The 11,322-nt window shown below is 48.4% G+C and overlaps 1 protein-coding gene across 1 annotated transcript; it reads left to right on the top strand.

Annotated features, from left to right (window-relative positions):
* The first annotated feature begins 6,226 nt into the window (after positions 1-6,226).
* Positions 6,227-8,055, top strand: LOC146757878 (DNA-directed RNA polymerase II subunit RPB9). The gene is made up of 6 exons (XM_085519042.1): positions 6,227-6,304; positions 6,394-6,448; positions 6,559-6,632; positions 7,333-7,407; positions 7,713-7,764; positions 7,860-8,055. Exons 1-6 carry the CDS (start codon positions 6,246-6,248, stop codon positions 7,920-7,922), a joined length of 378 nt encoding a protein of 125 aa, XP_085375168.1. The 5' UTR covers positions 6,227-6,245; the 3' UTR covers positions 7,923-8,055.
* Positions 8,056-11,322: the final 3,267 nt, after the last annotated feature.

Raw genomic sequence — 11,322 nt, forward strand, 5'->3', positions numbered from 1 at the left:
CACCATCTCCACCACAGGCTTAACTGTGCTGTCCTACACCAGCCCCAGTTTCCTTTCAAGCTGTAGACACACATCTTGCTTATCCACCTTGCTCTCACCTTCACCAATACCTTCACCTTCACGATACCATTACCAATGTCTTTTCAACCTCACCGTTTGTTCCTTGAATCCTGATTCCACAGGCTGATCACAGACTCCTTCTGGGTGACCACTGATAGCACAACACTGCCCTTTGAGTGACATTTCTTTCTTCCCATGCCCAGCCTTAAAGCCATGAGTCCTGGACTGACCTGCCAGCTACTGCTGGAAAAACTGTTCTCACAGTCCCTTTCCCAGCCGTGTTCATACTGCTGCTCTATGAGATCCTGAGACAGAGCCGACTTTGTCACAGCATTCCCACCCATTTCCTCCTTGTGGCCTCTGAGCAGATGTGTTGCCTCACATTCCTTTTTCAACACTCAGTGAGTACTCTGGAATTTCAAGATCATTACCCAGCCCCAAGAAAACAAACAGCATAGTGGATGGCTAGGAGAGACCATGATATTGAGGAGATCAGAGTATGGAAATCACAGAATAATAGAATGGCTTGGATTACAAGGGACTCAAAGGCCACCCCCTGTGCTGTGGGCAGGGTTGCCAACCACTAGTTCGGACTGCCCAGGAGCCCATCAAGCCTGGCCTCGAATGCCTCTTGTGATGGGGCATCCACAACTTCTCTGGACAGCCTGTTCCAGTGTGTCACCACCCTCCAAGTGAAGAATTTCTTCCTAACATCTAACCTAAACCTATCCTCTCTCAGTTTAAATCCATTCCCCCTTATCCTATCACTATCTACTTGCATAAAAATTTGGTCCCTATCTGGCCTGTAAACTGCTTTCAAGGAGTGGAAGATCACAATGATATCTCTGCAGAGCCTTCTCCAAGCTAAACAATCCAACAATCTTTCATTGTAGGATAGGTGCTCTAACCATCTGATCATCTTCGTGGCCCTCCCCTGCACCCACTCCAACAGCTCCACATCCTTCATGTACTGGGGAACCCAGGCTTTGACACAGGATGTGGCCTCACAAGGGCAAAGTAGAGGGGGACTATCACCTCCCTCTCCCTGCTGGCCACCCCTCTTCCAATGGAATCCAGGATACTACTGGCTTTCCAGGTTGCAAGAACACACTGCTGGTTCATATCTAGCTTTTCATCCACCAAGATCCCCAAGTCTTTCTTGGCAGGGCTGCCTTCAAGGAGTTCATCTCCCAGTTTGTAATACCTAGGATTGTCCCAACCCAAGTGTAACACCTTGCACTTGGCCTTGTTAAAATTTTATCAGGTTTATGGGCCCACTTTTTGAGCCTGTCCTGATCCCTCTGGATGGCTTCCTTTACCTCCCTTCTGATCTATCAGCTGCACCACTCAGTTTGGTGTCACCAGCAAACCTGCTGAGGGTACGCTATGTCACTGATAAAGATGTTGGAGAATAGAACAATAGACCCCTGGGGGATGCCACTCATGATTGGCCTCCACAAGGACATGGAGATATAGACCACCACCCTCTGGCTATGACCACCTAACCAATTATTTATCCTCTGAGCAGTCCACCCTTCAAATCCATGTCTCACCAATTTAGATATCGGGATATGATTCAGGACCATGTCAAAAGCCTTGCACAAGTCCAGGAAAATGTCATCAGTTGCCCTTCCTTGTTCCGCTGTCACCACATCATAAAAGGCCACCAGATTGGTGAGGCACAGTCTGCACTTGGTAAATAAAGGATTAAAGGGCTTTGGAGGTGAAATGCTCAGGTCAGGCATTTCAGGATTAGAGGTGGTCTTTCAACGTTAGGAGAAGGCATATTTTTAGGGGTGGGTTTCATGAGCTGTCTTGGGTATCTGGTTAAGGTCACAAACTTGCTTTGTGGGTTGGTTTTGTTGAGGGCTGGGCCATAGGCTAGAGCTGAGGCTAGCATTTCAGTTGTCAGGATGAGGGTGAGCAATAGCTCTGTCACTCTTGCAGTAAATAAGTTTTTCTTCGTTTTGTATGGAACTTATTGTGTTGCAGTTTGTGTCCATTGCCCCTTGTTCTGCTGCTGTACACCACTAAAAAGAGCCTGGTCACATCTATTTCAGTTCCACAGTTCAGATACTTATAAACAGTGATGAGATCCCCTCTCAGCCTTCTCCTCTCCAAGCTGAACAGTACCAGGTCTCCCAACCTTTCCTCATATGGGAGATGTTCCAGACTCATTCCTCTCTGTAAACCTTTGCTGGACTTTCTCCAGCAGACCCATGTCTTTTCTGAACAGAGAAGCCTGAAATTGTAGTAAACCAGATGTAGCCTCACCAGGGCAGAGTAGAGGGGAAGGATCACCTCCCTCAAGCCTGCTGGCTATGATGCCTTGACTGACTCTGTTGAATTCCTTCTCTAAGCAGGGGAGATCCCTCACTGATGCTGGCTGGGTGTCTTGTCTAAAAACGGGACAAGGAAAGGCCAACTCAATAAATTTCAGTTACGGGCAAAATGACATTCCTGGAAAGAAGTGTGTGTGCCCAGCTGAGGGAGAGCACACCAGGGATTGCCTCAGTCTATTTCACAGCAGTTGCCCTGGAGCCCTAGGAGACATGGCCTGCAGCTGGCTCAGACAAAGGAGAGAAAGCAGAGGGAAAATGACATGCTGAGCAGACTGTGTGTTTACTGGAGGAGCAGCGCTCTCAGACCTTCATGCAGTAAGCTTCTGGCTGCATGGCAATGTGCAATAATAACCTGGAGGGATCTCCTGAATGTGAAACTTCTCATACCATATCAGACTGGATGCACTCTGTTTATTGCAGGGGACTGACTGCTGTTGAGGGCTTCCTTGCCCTCAGTGCAAGAGGACAGGGCATGTGACCTATCTTTCCCAGGGAATATTTGTACAAGTTTATTAGGCAGAAATAGGAAGAGGTTCATATAAACACAGTTAAGGAGTTGACTAAAAAATTCATTAGACTTTTGAGAGTTAGGCAAGTTTCTAACTCCCTGAATTACATATAGCAACCAGGTATTTGGGAGGTAGCAGAATGAACAAAGAGTAAATCTGTGAGGAATTCTAGAGAGCAGTGGGAAGGGCACTCGTCCAGATCATTGGCTGAAAAGATATGCTTAGTCATGTTCACTGATGGAGATCAAATATACAGGAGGGTAGAGCACAGGTGGAGGCTGGGAAGGGATTGCAGGGTACCGGTGTCAGTGTCTCTGTACTTTTTTGTCCTCCAAACCTAGTTCTGAAAAATGCTATAATTTGAAAGAGAAAACAATACACACACAAAATAAGAAAGAAATTAGATCCCAAAGTATTTAAGAAGCTGATAAGGGTATTGAAATGTTTTCTTTGACTTAGATCACTGTCATCATTTCTTTGTTCCTGCTTTTAAAAAACATCAATTTCTGTCTTGAATAAAGTTTGGTACCCCTAAAAGTTTCCCTGGCCAGAACTGTCCTCAGCCTTGCAAAGGGTGAGTCACAGTGAAGTGCTGACCTCTCTTCACTGACCTAGATCTTGTTTTAGATGGTGACGTGCAGCACAGAAAGCTTAATGCCTTGTAAACATCCCTTTGCATCAGCAATAGGCCCTCAGGACATAGGATCATGAGGTAACCCAGGAACTTGGCAGGTCTGCAGTCCAATCTGTCATAAATAAGGCCAGACCACATTCTTCAAGTCTTGATCCTGCTGATTTTGAAGACCTCCAAGGGTGAAAACTGCAGAGCATTGATGGGTGACCCATCCCAATTCTTAGCTCATGTTATTTCTTCATAAGAACTAACAAGATAAATATTTTACTAATAGTTCTTTTCGGGAGAGTTTTTACTTCATCAGGGGTCTCTGATAGTCTTTGCATGCTCAGCAGATAGGTGAAGTAATTTATAGTCAAAGAGATTAGGTAGATGGAGTAATTTGTGGGTACAAAGACTGAAGCTCTTGTCTGTCCAGCCATATGGAATACCTCTGAGCCTTGAGTTAAAGACAAATTAGACATCCCACACTTAAACAGTGTGACAAGGATATCAATAGGCTCATAATGTTGAAAGACTACTTATTTTTATTGCTGGACAGACAAGACCTGCATGATAGAAAACTTACAGAGGAGAAATTAAACAATTATCAATATACATGTTTAGATAGCAACGATTTGTGTTTAGCAGGTATCCATATGTTAGGTTAAATGTCGGGAAGATTTGTGAATCTGAAGTACTCAGCCAAAGTGCTGAAGTACTCAGCCAAATGAGGGGACAAAGTGATAAGCGGGCATCAAAGGGCATAAAAGATGTAATGCTGTTTCCTGTGTGTGCTCCTGCTTGTGGGATGCCCACAATTGCAATTGAGAATAAAATCTGCTTTTATTAGAGATACCATCCTGATAAATTATTTGGATATTTCCAACACTTCTGTGTAGGCTGCATCATTCTCTTTTATCTCCCAGCATGCATCATGGTGAAAGGCCTGACTCTGTACTCTCCATCACCTCTTCATAGGTTCTGGCAGGCTGCAATTAGATCCCTTTCAGCTTTCCCTTCTCCAGGCTGGACAAGTCCATCTCCCTCTGCCTCTTCTCAGGAGAGATGAAGAGCTCCAGCCCTGACTATCTTGAGTGATCCTCCTCACACCCACTCTGTCTTGCTGACATCATTCCTGTGCTGGGCATATGAAATCTGGAGGGAGCATTCTAGAAAATGCCTTCCTTTCATCTTCTGGCTATGGTCTTCACTCATGGTTTGAGACAAGGATGTGGAGATCTCCATAATTACTATCACAAGTAAGACAGACACAGTCTGGGGAAGATTCATGTAATTACTGCCGATTAATAACCATGCAGAGCAATGGGGCACACTGCTGGCCTCGCTGGCAGCCTCCTTCCTAGCTTACTGCCCACCAAGACCTTCTCCACAGGGCAGCTCCCAGCTTGGCAGCCCCAGCCTATGCCAAGGTCAGAGATAGAGCCTTGCTGGAGAAAACATTCGCATTTGTCCTCATGGCCTTTCATGAAATGCCTGTCGGTGCATTCTGTCATCTTCCTTAAACCCTCTTCCCAAGCAGTGAGCCCTGGAATCCTTTTCAGTAAAGACTCAGGCAACAAAAACATCTAGTGCTTCAGCTCCATCTGTACCTGCTGTCATTAAACCAGACTCTCCATTCAGCGTCAGCACAGCGTGTCTTTAATTCAGCCCTGGTCTCCACTGCAGCAACCGAAGCTGTTCTTTTTGCTCTTGATTTTCTTGCAAAGACCAGCTGCAGGTAAGATTTGCCTTTGCTAACACCATGCATCCACCACAAAGGCAACTGAAATAAATTTAATTTTTGGAGCCTGTCCTTGCTGACACCTCCTGGCAACTGTTTTGTGAGTCTGTCAGAGCCCTGCCCCTGCAATAGCCCTACTGCTGCCCACATTGCACCACAGCCATGCACATGGCAGCACGTATTCAGTGGCAGGAAATATTCTCCTGTGACAAGACTGATGTGACATCCATAGTGTTGATACCCCATTATCTTTACTGATAATCTGGAAAGGGGGATTGAGTGCTCCCTCCCTAAGTTTACAGATGAAACCAAGTTGGGAGGAAGTGTTGATCTGCTTGAAGGTAGAAAGGCCCTACAGAGAGATCTGGACAGGCTAGATCAGTGGACTGAGACTCGCTGTATGACCTTTATCAAGATCAAGTATTGGGTTCTGCACTGCAGTCACAACAATTCCATGCATCGCTACAGGCCTGGAGCAGAGGAATGCTGCAGGGAGGAAAAGGATCTAGAAATGTTAATTGACAGCTGACTGAACATGAGCCAGCACTGTGCCCAGGTGGCCAAGAAGGCCAGTGGCATCCTGGCTTGTATCAGATAACAGCGTAGACAGCAGGACCAAGGAGATGATGGTCCTCCTGTACTCAGCACCAGCACAGCCACACCATGAGTGTGGCAGTTGAATTTTGGGCCCCTCACTACAAGAAAGACATTGAGGCCCTGGATCCTGTCCAGAAAACAGCAACAAAGCTGTAAAGTGTCTGGAACACGAATTTTGCAGGGAATGGATGAGGGAACTGGGGTAGGCGCGGGGGGATGGCGAAGATGCCTTTCCGGCCGCGCTCCGATGTCTTTTGACCCCGCGGAGCCGCCGTGGTCGGTGGCAGTGCGCATGCCCGAGGCCTTCTGGCCTCTGTCCGATACTTTTTGGTCCTGCGGAGTCGCCGTCGTCGGTTGCGGTGCGCGTGCGCGGAGTCGTCATGGAGTCGGAGGGTCCGTCCGAGCCGGGCTTCGTGGGGATCCGCTTCTGCCAGGAGTGGTGAGGGAGGCGGCGCGGTGGGAGCGGGGCCGGGACCCATCCCGAGCCCTGCCACGGCCCGGCCCGGCGCTGATTTTGCGTCTCTTTAGCAACAACATGCTGTACCCCAAGGAGGACAAGGAGAGCCGTGTGCTGCTTTACGCGGTGAGCCCCCGCGGCTCGGGCACTTCCCACGGGCACAGCGCGTTCCCGAGCCGCGTTCCTCAGAGCTGGGCCCGGGCTGTGACCCTTCCCGCTCCCATCTCTGCCCACAGTGCCGCAACTGCGATTACCAGCAGGAGGCCGACAGCAGCTGCATCTACGTCAACAAGATCACGCACGAAGTGGAGTGAGTGCGGCCCCCCGTGGGACCCCCCGACAGCCCTTCCTCGGGATTCCTACCCCCAAAGCCGCCCACCTCCACCCGTGCCGCCCCTCCTCCATCCAGCGGGCCCTCCCCCCAGATAAGACAGCCCCTAATGTCTTCCCCTACCCCGATTCTCCCACCTCGGCATATTGGCCGTCCCTCTTCTGGCAGTGGAAGCTGGTGAATGAGGCGGTGGAGGGGGAAGCTGCGATTTCAAAAAGACTGGTGCTAGTTGTTAGGAGGTAATTAGTGAGGAAAGTGCTTGGCAGGTGGCTCAGTAATGAGAGGTAATAAGGCAGGCTGGCTGGAGGGAAGTTAACAAAGTGGATCGATTCATAGGTAATAAGAATGACAACAGAATGGTTGGGTTAATAACAGTGAGGTGTAAATGAGGAGTGATTAATAGGCAATGAGGGAAGCTGACTGGAGGGCAACTAATGGGGACAATTAATAGGAGGTATATATTCATAGGCAGTTAATAAGAATCATAAAGGGACTGTTGGAATTGTTAATAAGATTGACTGAGGAATAAATAGAGAATAATTGATAAGGAGAAGGCAGTAGGATGGAACAAGTCAAGAGCAGTTAATAAGGATACAATTAATAAGGGAGATGACAGAGTCATTAACTAGCTTGGGGCTTGTTAGAAGGGTTGATTAACAATCTGGGTGTCTTCTCACAGTGAACTCACGCAGATCATTGCTGATGTCTCCCAGGACCCTACGCTGCCACGCACTGAGGACCACCCCTGCCAGAAGTGAGGACTTGGGGAGCCCTGTGTGGACCAGAACCCCCTGCAGGGATGTGAGGGGCTCCTTTGGGGCCAAGGGGTGTCCCCAGCCCTGCTGCTTTCCCTCTGGGCTCCAACCCTACCAGTGTCGAGGGCATGGTATCCCTGCCATGTTCCTGCTGCAGGGCTCTGCTATATCCTGTACATCACCTGTACCCCTGACAGCTCCATTACTTCCCTGTGGGATTATTTAACATCCCCTTTTGTGGTTCCTGTGCTCTATACGTGCTCCAAGTCCTTGCTGTGTCACTGCTTTTCTTTCTCTCCCCCAGGTGTGGGCACAAGGAGGCTGTTTTTTTCCAGTCGCACAGTGCAAGAGCTGAGGTGAGGCACCACCCCAAAATCCCACAGCCTGATCTCTGCTGCTGCCACCCCTTCATGTCCCCCTCCTGTGACTATCACCTCCTTCTACTCTGCAGGATGCCATGAGGCTCTACTATGTCTGCACAGCCCCTCATTGTGGCCACCGCTGGACTGAGTGATAGCTATGTCTCCGAGTCTGGCTGTTAGCACCAAACTGCTGTTGACTCCTGTACAACCTCTTCCACCTGCCAAATTCCTTCTCTGTATCTGCCAGGATGGCATTTTCACACAAAAAATGGTTGACTTTTGGCAGTGGGTCATGTTGATGGATCTGTGGGATAGCATTGGATGGGAGGCAGCTCTGTGGGGCACTGGGCAGTGGGGAGGCTTTGGGATGTGAATGTCTTTCATGTGGCTGGGTCCCTGCAGAAATATTGCACCCATCACTTCCAGTTATGGAGTCTCGGATCCCCTGTGGTGTCCCCACGTGGCATCCCTTGTACCCCCAGTGTCCCAGTGGACCCTGAATTGCAGCCCTAGGATCTCCGAATGGCATCCCAGAGGAGCTTCAGGTGCCCTCAACCAAGCTCTTGTCACCTCACTGGGCCCCAGATTCAGTTCCCAGATGTGTCCTGAGCTTCATGTTTCCCACTGTGGGTCCCATGCTGCAGTCCTGGTGCCTTAAATGGCCCCACAGGTGCCATAACTGTCTTCTGAGTACTCCAACCCCTAGTGTACCACATTATACAGTCGGCATTCCTAGACTGCCTCTTTGGGTGCCAAATCTCCTTTGCTCTATCTCAAATTACAGCATCAAAACATAAATTTCCCCAAGAGGTATCAAATCTCCTTCACTGAATAGCCCATTTGGATCCCAAATTGGCCCCTGGGTACTGCAGATATCTCCAGAGGGCCTCACGTTGCAGCCTGGTGCAGCTGCAGCTGGTGAATGGTGCCAGCACAGGCCCCAGGCCTGTGCACTGGCATCTGGAAGCCTGTGGATGGTATAAGTCTTGGTCCCAGTAATGCTGTTTTGGGCCAAACCCAACAAGCCCAAAGCCAGTGGCTTTGAAACAGACTTTAAAGAATCTTTAGAATTGGCAGAGATGGCAATTGCAATGGTGGGCTTCCTGCAATCAGGAGAGCATACAGAAAACAATGTTACATCGTTTATGCCCTATTGCTCTACGCTTATCTCTTTCTCCCCTGATTCCCCATTGACTAAGTACTTAAGGCTCACAATCTTCCCAATACTCAACTAAACATATGGATACTGGATAAACATAAATTTTTGCTAGCTAAGCATGTATTAGTTAACTTCTCACATTTGCTCATTCAACACTCAGTCATTGTTTCTGGACATCTGCTTGTCCCTGCATAAAGACAAGTTTGGAAGGAGGATAGGGAGGAGTATCTTGATGCCTGCCTGTTGCATCCCAACCTGCCCAAAGAGCAAAGTAATCCAGCCTTGTGCTGAGGCCCTGGCTTCTTTGATGTCTGTTAAGTCTGTTTTACTTTTGCTGAGCGTCTCTTATCCAAACAGAATAACCCTACATTATGCTTTCTAGTCCATAATACTATACCTATACCATTTGGAACATTTAAAAACTATTGCAGTTTTGCAAGCAAGAATCAATCATATACTTCAACAACTAAATTTCTAAAATATGCTAGTAAAATATATGGTATTTCTACTTTTTCACGTCAGCTATTTCTAAGGACAAGTTACAAAATACAAATACATTGTGCTTTACTTCAGATCAATTCCCCCTTTTCAATATCTAATGCAGAAACAACATTCCATTCCTACAATACCAGACAGTGAACAGGGAGCACCACACTGCAATTATGTGGTTCTTTGAGGATGTGATATATACAAAGGTGTTACTCTGAGATACAACAAGGAGCAACCACCTGACACCACTACAGCAGCGCTGGGAAGTAGCATCTGAGGGGTTCCTCCTGCAAGAGCACTGGCATGCAATTGGTGGTGACGGGGTCTCATTCTGAGTGTGACTTTTGCTTCCAGAGGATGTGCTGCAGTTCCAGTGTTTGTGTAGGTAGCACAAGGATGAGCTGATCCTGTCCCCATTCAGGTAAGCACATTGACCTCCACCTTGCAGCTTGAACCTGTGCTCAAGAGGGAGGAGAATGGGAAAGGTGCCCTGATGCGCTGAGAAAAGCTGGGAGTGCCTCTAATGGGGAAGGGCAGAATGACTTGGTGCAGCACCCAGCCTGAGCCCAGCAGCCCATAGAAAACCACAGCTGCAGGCCCAGGAGACGATCCCAGTTATAAACACAGCCTGTGGGAAATCTTGTCCAGGACAGATGGACAGACAGGCTGACCAGTTGGTGAAGGCTGTGCCATTGCTCCATGACCACTGGGCACCCTTCCTTGTGTGGCCCAACCCAAGTTTAGGATCATGCTAGATATGATGTTATCTGAAAAAAGGTGCGTGTGTGGAATGCTAGCTACCCATTGCTTTCATCCCCAGAACAGAGCTCCAGATGGCAGAATAACTAAGGCACAGCAAAGGCTTACCACCCTTGCTGATGAATTGACAGAAACTTCAGGAAGATACTTCTATCAATGGATGGTTGGAATTCTGGTTTGGTAAATGGAAAGGGCTGGCTGTAACCATACTTGCTTCTTTGATTATAGTAGCAAGAACCTTGATGGCCATCAGTTGCTGTGCTATCCCCTGTGTGAGGGAACTGGTACAGTGACTGATCAAGACAGCACTGCTGAAGTAAATGCCAACTGAGCCACTACCGTATTCGGGTATAATGATGATATTACAGGAAATGGGGAATTCAGAAAGTCAAGAAGGGGAATATGTCTATAAAATCATACTTAGAAAAGAATTGCAGAAATCAACAATGTATAAAAAGGGGGGGAACTGTAGGAGTGGGGTGCTGTTTCTGCATTAGAACTAACAAGAGAAATATTTTACTAATAGTTATTTTCAGAAGAGCCTTTTCACTTCATCAGGGGTCTCTGATAGTCTTTGCATGCTCAGCAGATAGGTGCGGAACCACGGGAGGAAGAGATCAGCATTGGGTAACGGCATCAAAGACGTAACGCTGTTCTCTGCACGCACTCCGGCTGGCGGGCCCCACGCCCTCCAATCCCCTCCTCCGTCCGCACTCTGCTTCCGCTCCAGGCCGGATGTGGTGTCATCATCACGCGCCGGGGCGGCACCGGGGCCCATCTTGCTTAATATCTTTATTGATGACCTGGATCAGGGCATTGAGTGCACCCGCAGTAAGTTTGCAGATGACACCAAGCTGGGAGGTGGTGTGGGCCTGCCTGAGGGTAGGGAGGCACTTCAGAGGGATCTGGATTAGCTGGATCGCTGGGCTGAGGTGAATAGGGTGAGGTTCAACAAGGCCAAGTGCCGGGTCCTGCATTTTGGTCACAGTAACCCCATGTAGCGCTATAGGCTTGGGGCAAAGTGCCTGGATGACTGAGAAGATGAAAGGGACCTGGGGGTGTTTTTTGATGCTCGGTTGAACACGATCCAACAGTGTGCCCAGGTGGCCAAGGGAGGCCAACGGCATCCTGGCCTATGTTCGAAA

Source organism: Coturnix japonica, chromosome 18 (assembly GCF_054131305.1).
Source record: "Coturnix japonica strain WE chromosome 18, WE-NBRP24, whole genome shotgun sequence".
NCBI classification, from domain to species: Eukaryota; Metazoa; Chordata; class Aves; order Galliformes; family Phasianidae; genus Coturnix; species Coturnix japonica.